A 24859-nucleotide genomic window follows, 5' to 3' on the forward strand; every position below is an offset into this window, starting at 1 on the left:
GTGTGAGGAGTGATGAGGAGTGCGGTGTGAGGAGTGAAGTATGAGGAGTGCGGTATGAGGAGTGGTGAGGAGTGCAGTATGAGGAGTGATGAGGAGTGATGAGGAGTGCGGTTTGAGGAGTGATGAGGAGTGCGGTGTGAGGAGTGGTGAGGAGTGCGGTATGAGGAGTGGTGAGGAGTGCGGTATGAGGAGTGGTGAGGAGTGCGGTATGAGGAGTGGTGAGGAGTGCGGTATGAGGAGTGATGAGCAGTGCGGTGTGAGGAGTGGTGAGGAGTGCGGTCTGAGGAGTGATGAGGAGTGAGGAGTGCGGTGTGAGGAGTGCGGTGTGAGGAGTGATGAGGAGTGCAGTGTGAGGAGTGATGAGGAGTGCGGTATGAGGAGTGGTGAGGAGTGCGGTGTAAGGAGTGCGGTGTGAGGAGTGATGAGGAGTGCGGTATGAGGAGTGATGAGGAGTGTGGTATGAGGAGAGTGGTGTGAGGAGTGCGGTGTGAGGAGTGATGAGTGCGGTGTGAGGAGTGATGAGGAGTGCGGTGTGAGGAGTGGTGAGGAGTGCGGTATGAGGAGTGATGAGGAGTGCGGTATGAGGAGTGATGAGTGCGGTGTGAGGAGTGGTGAGGAGTGCGGTATGAGGAGTGATGAGTGCGGTGTGAGGAGTGGTGAGGAGTGCGGTATGAGGAGTGATGAGTGCGGTGTGAGGAGTGGTGAGGAGTGCGGTATGAGGAGTGATGAGTGCGGTGTGAGGAGTGGTGAGGAGTGCGGTATGAGGAGTGATGAGGAGTGTGGTGTGAGGAGTGATGAGGAGTGCGGTGTGAGGAGTGATGAGGAGTGCGGTGTGAGGAGTGGTGAGGAGTGCGGTATGAGGAGTGGTGAGGAGTGCGGTATGAGGAGTGATGAGTGCGGTGTGAGGAGTGGTGAGGAGTGCGGTATGAGGAGTGATGAGGAGTGTGGTGTGAGGAGTGATGAGTACGGTGTGAGGGATGAGGAGTGCGGTGTGAGGAGTGGTGAGGAGTGCGGTATGAGGAGTGATGAGGAGTGCGGTATGAGGAGTGATGAGGAGTGCAGTGTGAGGAGTGATGAGGAGTGCAGTGTGAGGAGTGATGAGGAGTGCGGTGTGAGGAGTGATGAGGAGTGCAGTGTGAGGAGTGATGAGGAGTGGTGAGGAGTGCGGTGTGAGGAGTGATGAGGAGTGCGGTGTGAGGAGTGATGAGGAGTGCGGTGTGCGGAGTGATGAGGAGTGCGGTGTGAGGAGTGATGAGGAGTGCAGTATGAGGAGTGATGAGGAGTGATAAGGAGTGATGAGGAGTGCGGTGTGAGGAGTGATGAGGAGTGCGGTGTGAGGAGTGCGGTGTGAGGAGTGCGGTGTGAGGAGTGATGAGGAGTGATGAGGAGTGCGGTGTGAGGAGTGATGAGGAGTGCGGTGTGAGGAGTGATGAGGAGTGCGGTGTGAGGAGTGATGAGGAGTGATGAGGAGTGCGGTGTGAGGAGTGATGAGGAGTGCGGTGTGAGGAGTGATGAGGAGTGATGAGGAGTGATGAGGAGTGCAGTGTGAGGAGTGATGAGGAGTGCGGTGTGAGGAGTGGTGAGGAGTGCGGTATGAGGAGTGATGAGGAGTGCGGTATGAGGAGTGATGAGGAGTGCAGTGTGAGGAGTGATGACGAGTGCAGTGTGAGGAGTGATGAGGAGTGCGGTGTGAGGAGTGATGAGGAGTGCAGTATGAGGAGTGATGAGGAGTGGTGAGGAGTGCGGTGTGAGGAGTGATGAGGAGTGCGGTGTGAGGAGTGATGAGGAGTGCGGTGTGAGGAGTGATGAGGAGTGCGGTGTGAGGAGTGCGGTGTGAGGAGTGCGGTGTGAGGAGTGATGAGGAGTGCGGTGTGAGGAGTGATGAGGAGTGCGGTGTGAGGAGTGATGAGGAGTGCGGTGTGAGGAGTGATGAGGAGTGATGAGGAGTGATGAGGAGTGATGAGGAGTGCAGTGTGAGGAGTGATGAGGAGTGCGGTGTGAGGAGTGATGAGGAGTGCAGTGTGAGGAGTGATGAGGAGTGCGGTGTGAGGAGTGATGAGGAGTGATAAGGAGTGATGAGGAGTGATGAGGAGTGATGAGGAGTGCAGTGTGAGGAGTGATGAGGAGTGCGGTGTGAGGAGTGATGAGGAGTGCGGTGTGAGGAGTGATGAGGAGTGCGGTGTGAGGAGTGATGAGGAGTGCGGTGTGAGGAGTGATGAGGAGTGCGGTATGAGGAGTGATGAGGAGTGCGGTGTGAGGAGTGATGAGGAGTGCGGTGTGAGGAGTGATGAGGAGTGCGGTGTGAGGAGTGATGAGGAGTGATGAGGAGTGATGAGGAGTGCGGTGTGAGGAGTGATGAGGAGTGATGAAGAGTGCGGTGTGAGGAGTGATGAGGAGTGCAGTGTGAGGAGTGATGAGGAGTGATGAGGAGTGCGGTGTGAGGAGTGATGAGGAGTGCGGTGTGAGGAGTGCGGTGTGAGGAGTGCGGTGTGAGGAGTGATGAGGAGTGCGGTGTGAGGAGTGATGAGGAGTGCGGTGTGAGGAGTGATGAGGAGTGCGGTGTGAGGAGTGATGAGGAGTGCGGTGTGAGGAGTGATGAGGAGTGCGGTATGAGGAGTGATGAGGAGTGCGGTGTGAGGAGTGATGAGGAGTGCGGTGTGAGGAGTGATGAGGAGTGCGGTGTGAGGAGTGATGAGGAGTGATGAGGAGTGATGAGGAGTGCGGTGTGAGGAGTGATGAGGAGTGATGAAGAGTGCGGTGTGAGGAGTGATGAGGAGTGCAGTGTGAGGAGTGATGAGGAGTGCGGTGTGAGGAGTGCGGTATGAGGAGTGATGAGGAGTGCAGTGTGAGGAGTGATGAGGAGTGCAGTGTGAGGAGTGATGAGGAGTGCGGTATGAGGAGTGGTGAGGAGTGCGGTATGAGGAGTGATGAGGAGTGCAGTGTGAGGAGTGATGAGGAGTGCGGTGTGAGGAGTGATGAGGAGTGCGGTGTGAGGAGTGATGAGAAGTGCGGTGTGAGGAGTGATGAGGAGTGCGGTGTGAGGAGTGATGAAGAGTGCGGTATGAGGAGTGGTGAGGAGTGCGGTATGAGGACTGATGTGGAGTGATGAGGAGTGCGGTGTGAGGAGTGATGAGGAGTGCAGTGTGAGGAGTGATGAGGAGTGCGGTGTGAGGAGTGATGAGGAGTGCGGTATGAGGAGTGATGAGGAGTGCGGTATGAGGAGTGATGAGGAGTGCGGTATGAGGAGTGCGGTGTGAGGAGTGATGAGGAGTGCGGTGTGAGGAGTGATGAGAGGAGTGATGAGGAGTGCGGTGTGAGGAGTGATGAGGAGTGCGGTATGAGGAGTGATGAGGAGTGCGGTATGAGGAGTGATGAGGAGTGCGGTATGAGGAGTGCGGTGTGAGGAGTGATGAGGAGTGCGGTGTGAGGAGTGATGAGGAGTGCGGTGTGAGGAGTGATGAGGAGTGCGGTGTGAGGAGTGCGGTGTGAGGAGTGATGAGGAGTGCGGTGTGAGGAGTGATGAGGAGTGATGAGGAGTGCGGTGTGAGGAGTGATGAGGAGTGATGAGGAGTGATGAAGAGTGCGGTGTGAGGAGTGATGAGGAGTGCGGTGTGAGGAGTGTGGTGTGAGGAATGATGAGGAGTGCAGTGTGAGGAGTGATGAGGAGTGCGGTGTGAGGAGTGATGAGGAGTGCGGTGTGAGGAGTGATGAGGAGTGATGAGGAGTGATGAGGAGTGCGGTGTGAGGAATGATGAGGAGTGATGAGGAGTGATGAGGAGTGATGAGGAGTGCGGTGTGAGGAATGCGGTGTGAGGAGTGATGAGGAGTGCGGTGTGAGGAGTGATGAGGAGTGATGAAGAGTGCGGTGTGAGGAGTGATAATGAGTGCGGTGTGAGGAGTGATGAGGAGTGCGGTGTGAGGAGTGGTGAGGAGTGCGGTATGAGGAGTGATGAGGAGTGCAGTGTGAGGAGTGATGAGGAGTGCAGTGTGAGGAGTGATGAGGAGTGCGGTATGAGGAGTGGTGAGGAGTGCGGTATGAGGAGTGATGAGGAGTGCAGTGTGAGGAGTGATGAGGAGTGCAGTGTGAGGAGTGGTGAGGAGTGCGGTGTGAGGAGTGATGAGAAGTGCGGTGTGAGGAGTGATGAGGAGTGCGGTGTGAGGAGTGATGAGGAGTGCGGTATGAGGAGTGGTGAGGAGTGCGGTATGAGGAGTGATGAGGAGTGCGGTGTGAGGAGTGATGAGGAGTGCAGTGTGAGGAGTGATGAGGAGTGCGGTGTGAGGAGTGATGAGGAGTGCGGTATGAGGAGTGATGAGGAGTGCGGTATGAGGAGTGATGAGGAGTGCGGTATGAGGAGTGCGGTGTGAGGAGTGATGAGGAGTGCGGTGTGAGTAGTGATGAGGAGTGCGGTGTGAGGAGTGATGAGGAGTGCGGTGTGAGGAGTGCGGTGTGAGGAGTGATGAGGAGTGATGAAGAGTGATGAGGAGTGCGGTGTGAGGAGTGATGAGGAGTGATGAGGAGTGCGGTATGAGGAGTGCGGTGTGAGGAGTGATGAGGAGTGCGGTGTGAGTAGTGATGAGGAGTGCGGTGTGAGGAGTGATGAGGAGTGCGGTGTGAGGAGTGCGGTGTGAGGAGTGATGAGGAGTGATGAGGAGTGATGAGGAGTGCGGTGTGAGGAGTGATGAGGAGTGATGAGGAGTGATGAGGAGTGATGAAGAGTGCGGTGTGAGGAGTGATGAGGAGTGCGGTGTGAGGAGTGCGGTGTGAGGAGTGATGAGGAGTGCGGTGTGAGGAGTGCGGTGTGAGGAGTGATGAGGAGTGCGGTGTGAGGAGTGATGAGGAGTGATGAGGAGTGCGGTGTGAGGAGTGATGAGGAGTGATGAGGAGTGATGAAGAGTGCGGTGTGAGGAGTGATGAGGAGTGCGGTGTGAGGAGTGTGGTGTGAGGAGTGATGAGGAGTGCGGTGTGAGGAGTGATGAGGAGTGCGGTGTGAGGAGTGATGAGGAGTGCGGTGTGAGGAGTGATGAGGAGTGATGAGGAGTGATGAGGAGTGATGAGGAGTGCGGTGTGAGGAATGATGAGGAGTGATGAGGAGTGATGAGGAGTGATGAGGAGTGCGGTGTGAGGAATGCGGTGTGAGGAGTGATGAGGAGTGCGGTGTGAGGAGTGATGAGGAGTGATGAAGAGTGCGGTGTGAGGAGTGATGAGGAGTGCAGTGTGAGGAGTGATGAGGAGTGCGGTGTGAGGAGTGGTGAGGAGTGCGGTATGAGGAGGGATGAGGAGTGCTGTGTGAGGAGTGATGAGGAGTGCAGTGTGAGGAGTGATGAGGAGTGCGGTATGAGGAGTGGTGAGGAGTGCGGTATGAGGAGTGATGAGGAGTGCAGTGTGAGGAGTGATGAGGAGTGCAGTGTGAGGAGTGATGAGGAGTGCGGTGTGAGGAGTGATGAGAAGTGTGGTGTGAGGAGTGATGAGGAGTGCGGTGTGAGGAGTGCGGTATGAGGAGTGATGAGGAGTGCGGTGTGAGGAGTGATGAGGAGTGCGGTATGAGGAGTGGTGAGGAGTGCGGTATGAGGAGTGATGAGGAGTGCGGTGTGAGGAGTGATGAGGAGTGCAGTGTGAGGAGTGATGAGGAGTGCGGTGTGAGGAGTGATGAGGAGTGCGGTGTGAGGAGTGCGGTGTGAGGAGTGATGAGGAGTGCGGTATGAGGAGTGATGAGGAGTGCGGTATGAGGAGTGATGAGGAGTGCGGTATGAGGAGTGATGAGGAGTGCGGTATGAGGAGTGCGGTGTGAGGAGTGATGAGGAGTGCGGTGTGAGGAGTGCGGTGTGAGGAGTGATGAGGAGTGCGGTGTGAGGAGTGATGAGGAGTGATGAGGAGTGATGAGGAGTGATGAGGAGTGCGGTGTGAGGAATGATGAGGAGTGATGAGGAGTGATGAAGAGTGCGGTGTGAGGAGTGATGAGGAGTGCAGTGTGAGGAGTGATGAGGAGTGCGGTGTGAGGAGTGGTGAGGAGTGCGGTATGAGGAGGGATGAGGAGTGCAGTGTGAGGAGTGATGAGGAGTGCAGTGTGAGGAGTGATGAGGAGTGCGGTATGAGGAGTGGTGAGGAGTGCGGTATGAGGAGTGATGAGGAGTGCAGTGTGAGGAGTGATGAGGAGTGCAGTGTGAGGAGTGATGAGGAGTGCGGTGTGAGGAGTGATGAGAAGTGCGGTGTGAGGAGTGATGAGGAGTGCGGTGTGAGGAGTGATAAGGAGTGCGGTATGAGGAGTGATGAGGAGTGCGGTATGAGGAGTGATGAGGAGTGCGGTGTGAGGAGTGATGAGGAGTGCGGTATGAGGAGTGGTGAGGAGTGCGGTATGAGGAGTGATGAGGAGTGCGGTGTGAGGAGTGATGAGGAGTGCAGTGTGAGGAGTGATGAGGAGTGCGGTGTGAGGAGTGGTGAGGAGTGCGGTATGAGGAGTGATGAGGAGTGCGGTGTGAGGAGTGTGGTGTGAGGAGTGATGAGGAGTGTGGTGTGAGGAATGATGAGGAGTGCGGTGTAAGGAGTGCGGTGTAAGGAGTGCGTTGTGAGGAGTGATGAGGAGTGCGGTATGAGGAGTGGTGAGGAGTGATGAGGAGTGTGGTGTGAGGAGTGATGAGGAGTGAGGAGTGAGGAGTGCGGTGTGAGGAGTGATGAGGAGTGCGGTATGAGGAGTGGTGAGGAGTGATGAGGAGTGTGGTGTGAGGAGTGATGAGGAGTGCGGTGTGAGGAGTACGGTGTGAGGAGTGCGGTGTGAGGAGTGATGAGGAGTGCGGTGTGAGGAGTGGTGAGGAGTGATGAGGAGTGCGGTATGAGGAGTGGTGAGGAGTGATGAGGAGTGTGATGTGAGGAGTGATGAGGAGTGATGAGGAGTGTGGTGTGAGGAGTGATGAGGAGTGCGGTGTGAGGAGTGATGAGGAGTGCGGTGTGAGGAGTGATGAGGAGTGCGGTGTGAGGAGTGCGGTGTGAGGAGTGATGAGGAGTGCGGTATGAGGAGTGGTGAGGAGTGATGAGGAGTGCGGTGTGAGGAGTGATGAGGAGTGCGGTATGAGGAGTGGTGAGGAGTGATGAGGAGTGTGTTGTGAGGAGTGATGAGGAGTGCGGTGTGAGGAGTGATGAGGAGTGCGGTGTGAGGAGTGCGGTGTGAGGAGTGATGAGGTGTGCGGTGTGAGGAGTGATGAGGAGTGCGGTGTGAGGAGTGATGAGGAGTGCGGTGTGAGGAGTGAAGTATGAGGAGTGCGGTATGAGGAGTGGTGAGGAGTGCAGTATGAGGAGTGATGAGGAGTGATGAGGAGTGCGGTGTGAGGAGTGATGAGGAGTGCGGTGTGAGGAGTGGTGAGGAGTGCGGTATGAGGAGTGGTGAGGAGTGCGGTATGAGGAGTGGTGAGGAGTGCGGTATGAGGAGTGGTGAGGAGTGCGGTATGAGGAGTGATGAGCAGTGCGGTGTGAGGAGTGGTGAGGAGTGCGGTCTGAGGAGTGATGAGGAGTGAGGAGTGCGGTGTGAGGAGTGCGGTGTGAGGAGTGATGAGGAGTGCAGTGTGAGGAGTGATGAGGAGTGCGGTATGAGGAGTGGTGAGGAGTGCGGTGTAAGGAGTGCGGTGTGAGGAGTGATGAGGAGTGCGGTATGAGGAGTGATGAGGAGTGTGGTATGAGGAGAGTGGTGTGAGGAGTGCGGTGTGAGGAGTGATGAGTGCGGTGTGAGGAGTGATGAGGAGTGCGGTGTGAGGAGTGGTGAGGAGTGCGGTATGAGGAGTGATGAGGAGTGCGGTATGAGGAGTGATGAGTGCGGTGTGAGGAGTGGTGAGGAGTGCGGTATGAGGAGTGATGAGTGCGGTGTGAGGAGTGGTGAGGAGTGCGGTATGAGGAGTGATGAGTGCGGTGTGAGGAGTGGTGAGGAGTGCGGTATGAGGAGTGATGAGTGCGGTGTGAGGAGTGGTGAGGAGTGCGGTATGAGGAGTGATGAGGAGTGTGGTGTGAGGAGTGATGAGGAGTGCGGTGTGAGGAGTGATGAGGAGTGCGGTGTGAGGAGTGGTGAGGAGTGCGGTATGAGGAGTGGTGAGGAGTGCGGTATGAGGAGTGATGAGTGCGGTGTGAGGAGTGGTGAGGAGTGCGGTATGAGGAGTGATGAGGAGTGTGGTGTGAGGAGTGATGAGTACGGTGTGAGGGATGAGGAGTGCGGTGTGAGGAGTGGTGAGGAGTGCGGTATGAGGAGTGATGAGGAGTGCGGTATGAGGAGTGATGAGGAGTGCAGTGTGAGGAGTGATGAGGAGTGCAGTGTGAGGAGTGATGAGGAGTGCGGTGTGAGGAGTGATGAGGAGTGCAGTGTGAGGAGTGATGAGGAGTGGTGAGGAGTGCGGTGTGAGGAGTGATGAGGAGTGCGGTGTGAGGAGTGATGAGGAGTGCGGTGTGCGGAGTGATGAGGAGTGCGGTGTGAGGAGTGATGAGGAGTGCAGTATGAGGAGTGATGAGGAGTGATAAGGAGTGATGAGGAGTGCGGTGTGAGGAGTGATGAGGAGTGCGGTGTGAGGAGTGCGGTGTGAGGAGTGCGGTGTGAGGAGTGATGAGGAGTGATGAGGAGTGCGGTGTGAGGAGTGATGAGGAGTGCGGTGTGAGGAGTGATGAGGAGTGCGGTGTGAGGAGTGATGAGGAGTGATGAGGAGTGCGGTGTGAGGAGTGATGAGGAGTGCGGTGTGAGGAGTGATGAGGAGTGATGAGGAGTGATGAGGAGTGCAGTGTGAGGAGTGATGAGGAGTGCGGTGTGAGGAGTGGTGAGGAGTGCGGTATGAGGAGTGATGAGGGGTGCGGTATGAGGAGTGATGAGGAGTGCAGTGTGAGGAGTGATGACGAGTGCAGTGTGAGGAGTGATGAGGAGTGCGGTGTGAGGAGTGATGAGGAGTGCAGTATGAGGAGTGATGAGGAGTGGTGAGGAGTGCGGTGTGAGGAGTGATGAGGAGTGCGGTGTGAGGAGTGATGAGGAGTGCGGTGTGAGGAGTGATGAGGAGTGCGGTGTGAGGAGTGCGGTGTGAGGAGTGCGGTGTGAGGAGTGATGAGGAGTGCGGTGTGAGGAGTGATGAGGAGTGCGGTGTGAGGAGTGATGAGGAGTGCGGTGTGAGGAGTGATGAGGAGTGATGAGGAGTGATGAGGAGTGATGAGGAGTGCAGTGTGAGGAGTGATGAGGAGTGCGGTGTGAGGAGTGATGAGGAGTGCAGTGTGAGGAGTGATGAGGAGTGCGGTGTGAGGAGTGATGAGGAGTGATAAGGAGTGATGAGGAGTGATGAGGAGTGATGAGGAGTGCAGTGTGAGGAGTGATGAGGAGTGCGGTGTGAGGAGTGATGAGGAGTGCGGTGTGAGGAGTGATGAGGAGTGCGGTGTGAGGAGTGATGAGGAGTGCGGTGTGAGGAGTGATGAGGAGTGCGGTATGAGGAGTGATGAGGAGTGCGGTGTGAGGAGTGATGAGGAGTGCGGTGTGAGGAGTGATGAGGAGTGATGAGGAGTGATGAGGAGTGCGGTGTGAGGAGTGATGAGGAGTGATGAAGAGTGCGGTGTGAGGAGTGATGAGGAGTGCAGTGTGAGGAGTGATGAGGAGTGATGAGGAGTGCGGTGTGAGGAGTGATGAGGAGTGCGGTGTGAGGAGTGCGGTGTGAGGAGTGCGGTGTGAGGAGTGATGAGGAGTGCGGTGTGAGGAGTGATGAGGAGTGATGAGGAGTGATGAGGAGTGCGGTGTGAGGAGTGATGAGGAGTGATGAAGAGTGCGGTGTGAGGAGTGATGAGGAGTGCAGTGTGAGGAGTGATGAGGAGTGCGGTGTGAGGAGTGCGGTATGAGGAGTGATGAGGAGTGCAGTGTGAGGAGTGATGAGGAGTGCAGTGTGAGGAGTGATGAGGAGTGCGGTATGAGGAGTGGTGAGGAGTGCGGTATGAGGAGTGATGAGGAGTGCAGTGTGAGGAGTGATGAGGAGTGCGGTGTGAGGAGTGATGAGGAGTGCGGTGTGAGGAGTGATGAGAAGTGCGGTGTGAGGAGTGATGAGGAGTGCGGTGTGAGGAGTGATGAAGAGTGCGGTATGAGGAGTGGTGAGGAGTGCGGTATGAGGACTGATGTGGAGTGATGAGGAGTGCGGTGTGAGGAGTGATGAGGAGTGCAGTGTGAGGAGTGATGAGGAGTGCGGTGTGAGGAGTGATGAGGAGTGCGGTATGAGGAGTGATGAGGAGTGCGGTATGAGGAGTGATGAGGAGTGCGGTATGAGGAGTGCGGTGTGAGGAGTGATGAGGAGTGCGGTGTGAGGAGTGATGAGAGGAGTGATGAGGAGTGCGGTGTGAGGAGTGATGAGGAGTGCGGTATGAGGAGTGATGAGGAGTGCGGTATGAGGAGTGATGAGGAGTGCGGTATGAGGAGTGCGGTGTGAGGAGTGATGAGGAGTGCGGTGTGAGGAGTGATGAGGAGTGCGGTGTGAGGAGTGATGAGGAGTGCGGTGTGAGGAGTGCGGTGTGAGGAGTGATGAGGAGTGCGGTGTGAGGAGTGATGAGGAGTGATGAGGAGTGCGGTGTGAGGAGTGATGAGGAGTGATGAGGAGTGATGAAGAGTGCGGTGTGAGGAGTGATGAGGAGTGCGGTGTGAGGAGTGTGGTGTGAGGAATGATGAGGAGTGCAGTGTGAGGAGTGATGAGGAGTGCGGTGTGAGGAGTGATGAGGAGTGCGGTGTGAGGAGTGATGAGGAGTGATGAGGAGTGATGAGGAGTGCGGTGTGAGGAATGATGAGGAGTGATGAGGAGTGATGAGGAGTGATGAGGAGTGCGGTGTGAGGAATGCGGTGTGAGGAGTGATGAGGAGTGCGGTGTGAGGAGTGATGAGGAGTGATGAAGAGTGCGGTGTGAGGAGTGATAATGAGTGCGGTGTGAGGAGTGATGAGGAGTGCGGTGTGAGGAGTGGTGAGGAGTGCGGTATGAGGAGTGATGAGGAGTGCAGTGTGAGGAGTGATGAGGAGTGCAGTGTGAGGAGTGATGAGGAGTGCGGTATGAGGAGTGGTGAGGAGTGCGGTATGAGGAGTGATGAGGAGTGCAGTGTGAGGAGTGATGAGGAGTGCAGTGTGAGGAGTGGTGAGGAGTGCGGTGTGAGGAGTGATGAGAAGTGCGGTGTGAGGAGTGATGAGGAGTGCGGTGTGAGGAGTGATGAGGAGTGCGGTATGAGGAGTGGTGAGGAGTGCGGTATGAGGAGTGATGAGGAGTGCGGTGTGAGGAGTGATGAGGAGTGCAGTGTGAGGAGTGATGAGGAGTGCGGTGTGAGGAGTGATGAGGAGTGCGGTATGAGGAGTGATGAGGAGTGCGGTATGAGGAGTGATGAGGAGTGCGGTATGAGGAGTGCGGTGTGAGGAGTGATGAGGAGTGCGGTGTGAGTAGTGATGAGGAGTGCGGTGTGAGGAGTGATGAGGAGTGCGGTGTGAGGAGTGCGGTGTGAGGAGTGATGAGGAGTGATGAAGAGTGATGAGGAGTGCGGTGTGAGGAGTGATGAGGAGTGATGAGGAGTGCGGTATGAGGAGTGCGGTGTGAGGAGTGATGAGGAGTGCGGTGTGAGTAGTGATGAGGAGTGCGGTGTGAGGAGTGATGAGGAGTGCGGTGTGAGGAGTGCGGTGTGAGGAGTGATGAGGAGTGATGAGGAGTGATGAGGAGTGCGGTGTGAGGAGTGATGAGGAGTGATGAGGAGTGATGAGGAGTGATGAAGAGTGCGGTGTGAGGAGTGATGAGGAGTGCGGTGTGAGGAGTGCGGTGTGAGGAGTGATGAGGAGTGCGGTGTGAGGAGTGCGGTGTGAGGAGTGATGAGGAGTGCGGTGTGAGGAGTGATGAGGAGTGATGAGGAGTGCGGTGTGAGGAGTGATGAGGAGTGATGAGGAGTGATGAAGAGTGCGGTGTGAGGAGTGATGAGGAGTGCGGTGTGAGGAGTGTGGTGTGAGGAGTGATGAGGAGTGCGGTGTGAGGAGTGATGAGGAGTGCGGTGTGAGGAGTGATGAGGAGTGCGGTGTGAGGAGTGATGAGGAGTGATGAGGAGTGATGAGGAGTGATGAGGAGTGCGGTGTGAGGAATGATGAGGAGTGATGAGGAGTGATGAGGAGTGATGAGGAGTGCGGTGTGAGGAATGCGGTGTGAGGAGTGATGAGGAGTGCGGTGTGAGGAGTGATGAGGAGTGATAAAGAGTGCGGTGTGAGGAGTGATGAGGAGTGCAGTGTGAGGAGTGATGAGGAGTGCGGTGTGAGGAGTGGTGAGGAGTGCGGTATGAGGAGGGATGAGGAGTGCAGTGTGAGGAGTGATGAGGAGTGCAGTGTGAGGAGTGATGAGGAGTGCGGTATGAGGAGTGGTGAGGAGTGCGGTATGAGGAGTGATGAGGAGTGCAGTGTGAGGAGTGATGAGGAGTGCAGTGTGAGGAGTGATGAGGAGTGCGGTGTGAGGAGTGATGAGAAGTGTGGTGTGAGGAGTGATGAGGAGTGCGGTGTGAGGAGTGCGGTATGAGGAGTGATGAGGAGTGCGGTGTGAGGAGTGATGAGGAGTGCGGTATGAGGAGTGGTGAGGAGTGCGGTATGAGGAGTGATGAGGAGTGCGGTGTGAGGAGTGATGAGGAGTGCAGTGTGAGGAGTGATGAGGAGTGCGGTGTGAGGAGTGATGAGGAGTGCGGTGTGAGGAGTGCGGTGTGAGGAGTGATGAGGAGTGCGGTATGAGGAGTGATGAGGAGTGCGGTATGAGGAGTGATGAGGAGTGCGGTATGAGGAGTGATGAGGAGTGCGGTATGAGGAGTGCGGTGTGAGGAGTGATGAGGAGTGCGGTGTGAGGAGTGCGGTGTGAGGAGTGATGAGGAGTGCGGTGTGAGGAGTGATGAGGAGTGATGAGGAGTGATGAGGAGTGATGAGGAGTGCGGTGTGAGGAATGATGAGGAGTGATGAGGAGTGATGAGGAGTGCGGTGTGAGGAGTGATGAGGAGTGATGAGGAGTGATGAGGAGTGATGAGGAGTGCGGTGTGAGGAATGATGAGGAGTGATGAGGAGTGATGAGGAGTGCGGTGTGAGGAGTGATGAGGAGTGCAGTGTGAGGAGTGATGAGGAGTGCGGTGTGAGGAGTGGTGAGGAGTGCGGTATGAGGAGGGATGAGGAGTGCAGTGTGAGGAGTGATGAGGAGTGCAGTGTGAGGAGTGATGAGGAGTGCGGTATGAGGAGTGGTGAGGAGTGCGGTATGAGGAGTGATGAGGAGTGCAGTGTGAGGAGTGATGAGGAGTGCAGTGTGAGGAGTGATGAGGAGTGCGGTGTGAGGAGTGATGAGAAGTGCGGTGTGAGGAGTGATGAGGAGTGCGGTGTGAGGAGTGATGAGGAGTGCGGTATGAGGAGTGATGAGGAGTGCGGTGTGAGGAGTGATGAGGAGTGCGGTATGAGGAGTGGTGAGGAGTGCGGTATGAGGAGTGATGAGGAGTGCGGTGTGAGGAGTGATGAGGAGTGCAGTGTGAGGAGTGATGAGGAGTGCGGTGTGAGGAGTGATGAGGAGTGCGGTGTGAGGAGTGCGGTGTGAGGAGTGATGAGGAGTGCGGTATGAGGAGTGATGAGGAGTGCGGTATGAGGAGTGATGAGGAGTGCGGTATGAGGAGTGCGGTGTGAGGAGTGATGAGGAGTGCGGTGTGAGGAGTGATGAGGAGTGCGGTGTGAGGAGTGCGGTGTGAGGAGTGATGAGGAGTGCGGTGTGAGGAGTGATGAGGAGTGATGAGGAGTGATGAGGAGTGATGAGGAGTGATGAGGAGTGCGGTGTGAGGAATGATGAGGAGTGATGAGGAGTGATGAGGAGTGCGGTGTGAGGAATGCGGTGTGAGGAGTGATGTGGAGTGCGGTGTGAGGAGTGATGAGGAGTGATGAGGAGTGATGAGGAGTGCGGTGTGAGGAGTGGTGAGGAGTGCGGTGTGAGGAGTGATGAGGAGTGCAGTGTGAGGAGTGATGAGGAGTGCGGTGTGTGGAGTGGTGAGGAGTGCGGTGTGAGGAGTGATGAGGAGTGCAGTGTGAGGAGTGATGAGGAGTGCAGTGTGAGGAGTGATGAGGAGTGCGGTATGAGGAGTGGTGAGGAGTGCGGTATGAGGAGTGGTGAGGAGTGCGGTATGAGGAGTGATGAGGAGTGCAGTGTGAGGAGTGATGAGGAGTGCAGTGTGAGGAGTGATGAGGAGTGCGGTGTGAGGAGTGATGAGAAGTGCGGTGTGAGGAGTGATGAGGAGTGCGGTGTGAGGAGTGATGAGGAGTGCGGTATGATGAGTGGTGAGGAGTGCGGTATGAGGACTGATGAGGAGTGCGGTGTGAGGAGTGGTGAGGAGTGCAGTGTGAGGAGTGATGAGGAGTGCGGTGTGAGGAGTGATGAGGAGTGCGGTGTGAGGAGTGCGGTGTGAGGAGTGATGAGGAGTGCGGTATGAGGAGTGATGAGGAGTGCGGTATGAGGAGTGCGGTGTGAGGAGTGATGAGGAGTGCGGTATGAGGAGTGATGAGTGCGGTATGAGGAGTGATGAGGAGTGCGGTGTGAGGAGTGATGAGGAGTGCGGTATGAGGAGTGATGAGGAGTGCGGTGTGAGGAGTGATGAGGAGTGCGGTATGAGGAGTGATGAGTGCGGTATGAGGAGTGGTGAGGAGTGCGGTATGAGGAGTGATGAGGAGTGCGGTATGAGGAGTGATGAGGAGTGCGGTGTGAGGAGTGATGAGGAGTGCGGTATGAGGAGTGATGAGTGCGGTATGAGGAGTGATGAGGAGTGCGGTATGAGGAGTGATGAGGAGTGCGGTATGAGGAGTGCGGTGTGAGGAGTGATGAGGAGTGTGGTGTGAGTAGTGATGAGGAGTGCGGTGTGAGGAGTGATGAGGAGTGCGGTATGAGGAGTGGTGAGGAGTGCGATATGAGGAGTGATGAGGAGTGCAGTGTGAGGAGTGATGAGGAGTGCAGTGTGAGGAGTGATGAGGAGTGCGGTATGAGGAGTGCGGTATGAGGAGGGATGAGGAGTGCAGTGTGAGGAGTGATGAGGAGTGCAGTGTGAGGAGTGATGAGGAGTGCGGTATGAGGAGTGGTGAGGAGTGCGGTATGAGGAGTGATGAGGAGTGCAGTGTGAGGAGTGATGAGGAGTGCAGTGTGAGGAGTGATGAGGAGTGCGGTGTGAGGAGTGATGAGAAGTGCGGTGTGAGGAGTGATGAGGAGTGCGGTGTGAGGAGTGATGAGGAGTGCGGTATGAGGAGTGATGAGGAGTGCGGTGTGAGGAGTGATGAGGAGTGCGGTATGAGGAGTGGTGAGGAGTGCGGTATGAGGAGTGATGAGGAGTGCGGTGTGAGGAGTGATGAGGAGTGCAGTGTGAGGAGTGATGAGGAGTGCGGTGTGAGGAGTGATGAGGAGTGCGGTGTGAGGATTGCGGTGTGAGGAGTGATGAGGAGTGCGGTATGAGGAGTGATGAGGAGTGCGGTATGAGGAGTGATGAGGAGTGCGGTATGAGGAGTGCGGTGTGAGGAGTGATGAGGAGTGCGGTGTGAGGAGTGATGAGGAGTGCGGTGTGAGGAGTGCGGTGTGAGGAGTGATGAGGAGTGCGGTGTGAGGAGTGATGAGGAGTGATGAGGAGTGATGAGGAGTGCGGTGTGAGGAATGATGAGGAGTGATGAGGAGTGATGAGGAGTGCGGTGTGAGGAATGCGGTGTGAGGAGTGATGTGGAGTGCGGTGTGAGGAGTGATGAGGAGTGATGAGGAGTGATGAGGAGTGCGGTGTGAGGAGTGCGGTGTGAGGAGTGCGGTGTGAGGAGTGATGAGGAGTGCAGTGTGAGGAGTGATGAGGAGTGCGGTGTGAGGAGTGGTGAGGAGTGCGGTGTGAGGAGTGATGAGGAGTGCAGTGTGAGGAGTGATGAGGAGTGCAGTGTGAGGAGTGATGAGGAGTGCGGTATGAGGAGTGGTGAGGAGTGCGGTATGAGGAGTGGTGAGGAGTGCGGTATGAGGAGTGATGAGGAGTGCAGTGTGAGGAGTGATGAGGAGTGCAGTGTGAGGAGTGATGAGGAGTGCGGTGTGAGGAGTGATGAGAAGTGCGGTGTGAGGAGTGATGAGGAGTGCGGTGTGAGGAGTGATGAGGAGTGCGGTATGATGAGTGGTGAGGAGTGCGGTATGAGGACTGATGAGGAGTGCGGTGTGAGGAGTGGTGAGGAGTGCAGTGTGAGGAGTGATGAGGAGTGCGGTGTGAGGAGTGATGAGGAGTGCGGTGTGAGGAGTGATGAGGAGTGCGGTATGAGGAGTGATGAGGAGTGCGGTATGAGGAGTGCGGTGTGAGGAGTGATGAGGAGTGCGGTATGAGGAGTGATGAGTGCGGTATGAGGAGTGATGAGGAGTGCGGTGTGAGGAGTGATGAGGAGTGCGGTATGAGGAGTGATGAGGAGTGCGGTGTGAGGAGTGATGAGGAGTGCGGTATGAGGAGTGATGAGTGCGGTATGAGGAGTGGTGAGGAGTGCGGTATGAGGAGTGATGAGGAGTGCGGTATGAGGAGTGATGAGGAGTGCGGTGTGAGGAGTGATGAGGAGTGCGGTATGAGGAGTGATGAGTGCGGTATGAGGAGTGATGAGGAGTGCGGTATGAGGAGTGATGAGGAGTGCGGTATGAGGAGTGCGGTGTGAGGAGTGATGAGGAGTGTGGTGTGAGTAGTGATGAGGAGTGCGGTGTGAGGAGTGATGAGGAGTGCGATGTGAGGAGTGATGAGGAGTGTGGTGTGAGGAGTGGTGAGGAGTGCGGTGTGAGGAGTGCGGTGTGAGGAGTGATGAGGAGTGCGGTGTGAGGAGTGGTGAGGAGTGCGGTGTGAGGAGTGATGAGGAGTGCGGTGTGAGGAGTGATGAGGAGTGCGGTGTGAGGAGTGATGAGGAGTGCGGTGTGAGGAGTGGTGAGGAGTGCGGTGTGAGGAGTGATGAGGAGTGCGGTGTGAGGAGTGATGAGGAGTGCGGTGTGAGGAGTGGTGAGGAGTGCGGTGTGAGGAGTGGTGAGGAGTGCGGTGTGAGGAGTGATGAGGAGTGCGGTGTGAGGAGTGATGAGGAGTGTGGTGTGAGGAGTGGTGAGGAGTGCGGTGTGAGGAGTGATGAGGAGTGCGGTGTGAGGAGTGGTGAGGAGTGCGGTGTGAGGAGTGATGAGGAATGCGGTGTGAGGAGTGATGAGGAGTGCGGTGTGAGGAGTGGTGAGGAGTGCGGTGTGAGGAGTGGTGAGGAGTGCGGTGTGAGGAGTGATGAGGAGTGCGGTGTGAGGAGTGATGAGGAGTGCGGTGTGAGGAGTGGTGAGGAGTGCGGTGTGAGGAGTGATGAGGAGTGCGGTGTGAGGAGTGATGAGGAGTGCGGTGTGAGGAGTGATGAGGAGTGCGGTGTGAGGAGTGATGAGGAGTGCGGTGTGAGGAGTGATGAGGAGTGGTGAGGAGTGATGAGGAGTACGGTATGAGGAGTGCGGTGTGAGGAGTGATGAGGAGTGCGGTGTGAGGAGTGATGAGGAGTGGTGAGGAGTGATGAGGAGTGCGGTGTGAGGAGTGATGAGGAGTGCGGTGTGAGGAGTGATGAGGAGTGCGGTGTGAGGAGTGATGAGGAGTGCGGTATGAGGAGTGCGGTGTGAGGAGTGATGAGGAGTGCGGTGTGAGGAGTGATGAGGAGTGCGGTGTGAGGAGTGCGATTTACCCTCTTGAAGATGCGGGTTAAGGAGCCTTGACTCTCTCCACGTCCCTTCTGGCCTTTGCTCTGTGATTTCTGCTCTCTCTGTTAATAAAGCAGACGTGCATCTGTCATATCGAGTCGGGGAATCAGGTTAGTGTTTGAGACAGGTCGAGTAATGGCAAAGAAGCAGTTGATGATCATGAAAAAGGACAGATGAATTCAGAGCTACTGATTACTTATAAAATATTATAAAATATAATATGAAAGGGCGTTTCATCTAAAGAGTGCAGTGGCTCCTTAAACATTGGATCAGAAAATAATAAAATAAAACATAAAAAAACGCAAATATTACAAAGTGTGGCGGTGAGTGAATGAGGGAAAGCCACATGAGAGGAGGCAATGCCATCACACTATGACTGGATATGATGGGATATAACTGGTTTGTGTGATTAACTCTGCCTCTTATTTTCGTCCTGGTTCGCAAATCAGTCTAAATGAACAAATGATGGTGTTAAAGGGAATACTAATTAAACAGTAAGTAAACAGCTTAGCCACAGATATCACCACTCTGTCACATCAACATCACACTTAACATGGCCTGAGAACACGATGACTGGGGTTTTAGTGAGTAATCAGATTAAGTTAAAGGTACATCTTTCATGACCAGTTTACCGAGCTTAATGACTGATGATCCGAAAATAAGTTGACTTTTAAAAAGAACAGATGAACACCAGTTCACAAATAATATATATAGTTTAAATGATCACTGCCTTTAGTTATTTTTTACTTTACTATACTTTTTATGTAATGTAAAGTACTGTTATTTAACCAGGAAAATGTGACAAATTACTGGGAAATTAATTTACATTTGATTGATAAAAAAGATAGTGAGAGGTTTGCCTCCTCGTGTCAGAACACCACTGGTGTCGGGTATAACCGAGTGAGATGAACCGTTCAAATCTTTCTGTGCCGCATGAAACCGCTGCATGTGACGAATCAAGAGCATGACGACTCCGAATACTAGTCAGCATAATGTTAACATACATTTCTCATATGGAAATGGCTTCAGAAGACTGACACTTACCTTAGATTTTGGGGTAGAGGGAGAAACCTAATCGGGGGAGAAACTACAGTGAGAATCTTTGAAAATATTAGTATTTATTTATTGTTTGTCAGATGCAAGGGACAGTGGAAAGGAGGAGAGATACGAACGATGTTTCTTAGGAAGTGCATGACGGCGCTCTCATCCGGACGGCGCCGCGGGGACGCGCTCTTCCTCTGAGGGGACGCAGACAAACCTCCTCGAAAAGAGCCCTGTGACGAAGACAGCACACTTCAACACACTTCTACACACTTCTGCACACTTCTACACACTTCTGCACACTTCTACACACTTCTACACACTTCTACACACTTCAACACACTACTACACACTTCTGCACACTACTACACACTACTACACACTTCTGCACACTACTACACACTACTACACACTTCTGCACACTTCAACACACTACTGCACACTTCTGCACACTTCTACACACTTCTGCACACTTCAACACACTACTACACACTTCTGCACACTACTACACACTACTACACACTTCTGCACACTACTACACACTACTACACACTACTGCACACTACTACACACTTCAACACACTACTACACACTTCTACACACTTCAACACACTTCTACACACTTCTGCACACTTCAACACACTACTACACACCTTCCAGTGGGACAGAACGAGAGAGATCAGCGTCAGGAACCCCTGCCCGTGCCGCGGGTCTACGAGGAGGAGTGAGGCACTCACTCATACACACTGACACACACACACACACACACACACTCACCCATCACTCACTCATACACACCGACACACACACACACACGCACACACACACACACACACACACACACACACACACTCACTCACCCATCACTCACTCATACACACTGACACACACACACACACACACACACACACACACACACACACACACACACACACACACACACACCCATCACTCACTCATACACACTGACACACACACACACACACACACACACACACACACACACACACACACACACACACACACACACCCATCACTCACTCATACACACTGACACACACACACACACACACACTCACCCATCACTCACTCATACACACCGACACACACACTCACTCACCCATCACTCATACACACTGACACACACACACACACTCACCCATCACTCACTCATACACACTGACACACACTTACCCATCAATCATACACACCGACACACACACACACACTCATCACGCTCATTACGCTTCTGCTTCGGGGAAGACTCTACTCTATTACAGAGGATTCTTCTCATCCGTTACGGTCTAGGTTTCAGTTGTTATCAAGGAGACGTTTTAGACCCTCGGGCGAGTACAGATGTGGACCAGATGTCATTTGTGCAACTGCCATTAGAGTTTTACATTTGGAGAAGATATGAATATGAGTAGGGGTGGATATGTATGCATAGATTGTATATGTAGATATGGGAATGTTATTGTTTTATAATTTTTATGAATATTGTCATGTTGTGTTGGTGTCCTTGTGTGTGGTGAATAGTGAGGCCAAAGACACATTTCCACTAAACTAAACTCCGCCTTCATATTCGTGGTGGGACAGACCCGGGCAGAGGTCCTGTACGTCGGTGTGGTGGAGCATCAGTGGTCGTCTCCTGTGGAGAACTGGACATTGCGATGCTGAGATGGAGACTCGAGTCCCCTGACAGAGATGAGTCCCCCTGATATCCCAGTCGAGCTCCTCCGGGAGATCCACCGGCTGAGCTGAAGCAGGGATGCCCTAATCCGGTGCTCATTCAGCAAACTTACAACGGAGAGCGAAAACCTGATTCCTGTGGATTTGGCCATTCACGTATTCCATAACGAAACCTCTTGTTTACAACGTGTTTTTGCAGCGTTGAGCAATGTAGCCAATCACAAACACATCTGTTGGTTTCTCGACCGCGATGGCCAATCAGGGGCGTTTAAGTTAAGACATGATGTCAGCGGTGACTGGATTCTGAGTTCCCCAAATACCCTTATTATAACAATTATGTAAATAAGAGATTCATTGCGCAGTTATCTTCATTTATTGTAACAGAACTTCTTGAGATTCGATGAACTAAGACGAGTGAGCTTTTTACTCATTATTTTTAAGAAATAAAGCATTTCGTATCATGTTTATGCCGATGACACCCAGATCTGCCCATAAAGCCTGGAGATGATGAATCCGTTAATTCACTTTTTGAGTGTCTAAAAGATGTAAAATGCTGGATGAATAATAATAATTTCTCCAGTTAAATAAGGACTAAACAGAAATGATTATATTTGGCCCTAATAGCTGTGCAAATAATATAGCTGGAAACCTACCGTAGGTCCTCGGCCATCCAATCTGAAAACACATGAGGAATCTGGGCTTTTCTGACACAGAATTAAAATTTGATAGACAGATCAATTCAGTGGTGAAGAATAGTTTATTTCAATTGAAAATATCGCTAAACTTAAATCTATCCTATCTTTCAGTGATCTGGAGAAAGTAATTCATGCTTTTATTTCTTGGCGTCTTGATTCCTGTAATGTTCTGTATCCGGGTGTAAGTCAGTCTCCTCCGTCACGTTTTTAGAGAGAACAGAATGATCATTAAAGATGGATCATATATCCCCTATTCTGGCCTCGCTACACTGGCTACCAGTTCATTTCACAATACAGTACAAGCTACTTTTGTATACTTTTAAAGCTCTGCATGGACTGGCACCAAAATATGTTTCTGAACTTGTACATTTTAGTTGCTCACAGAGATCTCTGAGATCTCCTTGATATTCCTCGGTGACGCTTAAAACCTGAAGGAGATCGTGCGTTCTCAGTCGCTGTTGTGGGATGGGTCGCCAATGCCTATCGGATCCTCCACTTCTGTAACCAGGTTATAAACTCAGCTTAAGACACATTTGTTTGATGAGGCCTTTGCTACTTTGTAAGGACCGTTAGGCTTTGATTTTATGTTTATATTAGTATTATTAGTATTAGTTTTCATTTTTATATTGTATTATTTCTTTCTTTGTATTTTACGGTGTTTTATCTAATCCGTTTGAAATTGTACACACTGTGTTTTTTAAGGTGCTTTATATTTGATTTGATTAGATTATATAGAGGGAGCACTCTTTGCACGCTTTCTGCCAAATCCTGCGTAGCCTACAGTCTGTCATCTGTTCATTTAACGGTGGTTTGTGAACGTAGATGCTTTATATACAAATCATTTATCAGCAGGTTTTATGTTGGGATGTGTAGGTTGTGCGGTGACAAGTAACTTGAAACTATTTCAAGGAAATCTATTTCAAGGTGTTTTTAAAGGAGAAGCGCATCTCCTTGGAGTTGGTTCACCCTCTGCCTATGATCAGAAAATTCATATTTAACCCATTATTACACAAAACGGAACTTGAAACATAAATAGGTTATATTTATTATATTTATAAATGACTATCACTCTGAGACCCGCCGCCTTTAGCTATTTCAATGCTGAGTACACTTAGGCTGTGTGTCCGCCTAGCTGTGGGCGCTTGAGAGCGTTTTGGCAGCGCTGCGTTTTTTCAGTTGAGACGCTTCGTTGCTATGATACAGAATGTCCGCAGCACAGTTTACTTGTAACTGATTTTGCAGATAATTTGTTTCATACTAAAAAATATATTTTTCATCCATTTTGTTCGGTTAGCTCTGCTGGTGGATGTCGTTGTACAGAAAGAATGTTCTGACGGTTGGTCGGTGTGGTATTAGCCCCGCCCCTCCTCCACTGTGATTGGACAGCTGGGTAAAAAGTGACAGTGATGAGCACTGCATTTTACCCAAAGTTAAACATTCTTCAACAAACACACGGCCTTAAAGTCTTTGGTACACTTCAATGCACTTTCTTTTTGGTATGTTTTGTTTTTATTATTGTGCTGTTGGAGGAATTGAAAAGCTTTTGTGCCTTGTGTTTACAAAGTATATAGGCTTAATGCAAAAGGGTTCTGGTGTAGTTTGTAGGATCGTGTCTATCTTGTGTTTAGGTGTTAATATAGAACTGGGTCTATTTCAGTAATAATAAATATGGGATGTTATTGTTTTAGACTGTTTCTCAGATCATAAAAATGTGCCCCCTATGAAAACTAAATGCCCCCCGTTCTATATGTCCTGGCGACGGCTCTGATCTAAGGGGTTACAGTGGGGGCTTTCCCACCGGACCAATCCTTCTTCCCGGAAGTGCATGGAGGTCACAAAGTCATGGAAGGCCCCTTTTTCTGCCCGAAGCCACTCTGGCGCCTCCTTCACCCTCACTACCTTTGCCAAATGGAGCTTGGAGATTCAGGTGCAACGTGAAGTTGCAATGCAGATTTGCCCAACACCACCTGGCAAGGTCGCCCATGTTTCCTATCCAGGGTTTGTAAGTTCTCTGCCACTCTCGCTGCTAAGGCTTACAGTACCACTGACAGTGAGTGACGCTATGTCTTAAGTGTCTCCTGCCATTCCCTCACGGGACCCGTAGAGACAGGTAAGTGTTGCACCTCACACTCAGACCCCACTCCGGGATGCTATGCAGCGGAGGACAAGACTCCTGTCCTGCATCCAGATATCACAGTCCTACTGGCGAAGGACGTTATAGAAACGGTCCCTCCAGCTGACATGAGGTCAGAGTTCAACAGCCCCTACTTCGTTGGACCCAAGAAAGGTGTTGGGTTACGACTGATCTTGGATCTGTGTGTCTTTAATCGGGCCCTTCACAAGTTTCCGTTCAAGATTCTAATGCTGAAATGTATTTTCGAATGCATTTGCCCCCAAGATTGTTTTGCAGCAATCGACCTAAATGAGGCGTACTTTCGCGTCTCAGTTATCCCCCCCGTTCCTACACTTTGTGTTCGAGGGATGGGCATATCAGTACAAGGTCCTCCCCTTTGGGCTGGACGCTGCCCTTGCCCCTCTAAGGGAGGTGGGTATTCGTATCCTCAACTATCTCGACGACTGACTCATCCTGACCCACTCGCAAGATCAGTCATGCGAACACAGGGACCTGGTGCTCAGGCACCTCAGCCATCTGGGGCTTCGGTTCAAATGGGAAAAGATTAAACTCTCCCCCGTGCAGAGTATCTGTTTTCTCGGTATGGAGCTGGACTAGGTCAACATAACAGCACGTGCTCAGTCAGTGCTGAACTGCTTGAATGCATTCAAGGGCAGGACAGCGGTTCGACTGAAACTGTTTCAGAGTCTCCTGGGGCATATGGTATCTGCAGCCGTGGTCATGCCCCTCGGATTGCTTCATATGAGAATGCTTCAGCACTGGTTACATGACCGAGTCCAGAGATGGGCATGGCACACTCCAGGTGGCAATCATACCAGCCCGTCGCCAAGCTTTCAGCCGGTAGCATATCAATTGCCTCGAGTTGCTAGCAGTATTCCTTGCTCTGTGCCGGGTCCGACCGTCGCTCCAGGACAAGCATGTGCATCCAGACGGACAACACCTAGACTGTTGCATACATCAACCGTCAAGGTGGTCTACGCTCCAGACGCATGTCACAACTCGCCCGCCATCTCCTCCTCTGGAGTCAAGTTGCTTCGTGCCATTCACATCCCGGGCGAGCCGATGGAGTCTCCACCCCCAGGCGGCCCAGCTGATTTGTGATAGTATACAGAACTATTTCAGTATATATATGTTTGAAAAAGCCCCAGAAGCCATGCCCTCTGCCCCTGCTTCTGATTATTAAACATTCAGGCAGTCCAAACTCTTAAGCTACGTTCAGACTACAGGCAAATGTGACCAAAATCAGATTTTTTTGCTCACATGCGACTCAGATCTGTTGTTCTCATGACAGTGTGAACAGCACAAACCCCATGGAATCTGATCTTTTAAATTCCAAAGTTTTTGCCGCTTCCATATGTGGTCCTAAATCCGATACAGGTCAGATGTTTTGCAATGCGACCTCAGTCTGAACAGTCAAATCGGAATTCATGCGACTTTTACATTCCTCTAGATCAGGGGTGGCGAACGTCGGTCCTGGAGAGCCACAGTCCTCCAGAGTTTTGCTTTAACCCTAATCAAACACACCTGAACAACTAATCAAGGTCTGAAGGGCCACTGGAAAGCTACAGACGTGAGTTTTCATCAGGGTTGGAGCTCAACTCTCCAG

General features: G+C 52.8%; 1 protein-coding gene across 1 annotated transcript in view; it reads right to left on the reverse strand.

The window, feature by feature from the left end:
• The window catches only part of LOC130078243 (myelin basic protein-like), a 38236-nt gene that overhangs the window by 6847 nt on the left and 6530 nt on the right, over nucleotides 1-24859 (reverse strand). Inside the window, exons 2-4 of the mRNA XM_056243769.1 lie at nucleotides 18867-18968; nucleotides 18739-18765; nucleotides 17679-17756 (exon numbers count right to left, since the gene is read on the reverse strand). Of these exons, the coding sequence (XP_056099744.1) occupies nucleotides 17679-17756; nucleotides 18739-18765; nucleotides 18867-18968 (207 nt within the window). The remainder of the gene's footprint in view (nucleotides 1-17678; nucleotides 17757-18738; nucleotides 18766-18866; nucleotides 18969-24859) is intronic.

This window comes from Rhinichthys klamathensis, unplaced genomic scaffold (assembly GCF_029890125.1).
Source record: "Rhinichthys klamathensis goyatoka isolate OS25496 unplaced genomic scaffold, OSU_Roscu_1.1 h1tg000844l_1, whole genome shotgun sequence".
Classification (NCBI taxonomy): Eukaryota; Metazoa; Chordata; class Actinopteri; order Cypriniformes; family Leuciscidae; genus Rhinichthys; species Rhinichthys klamathensis.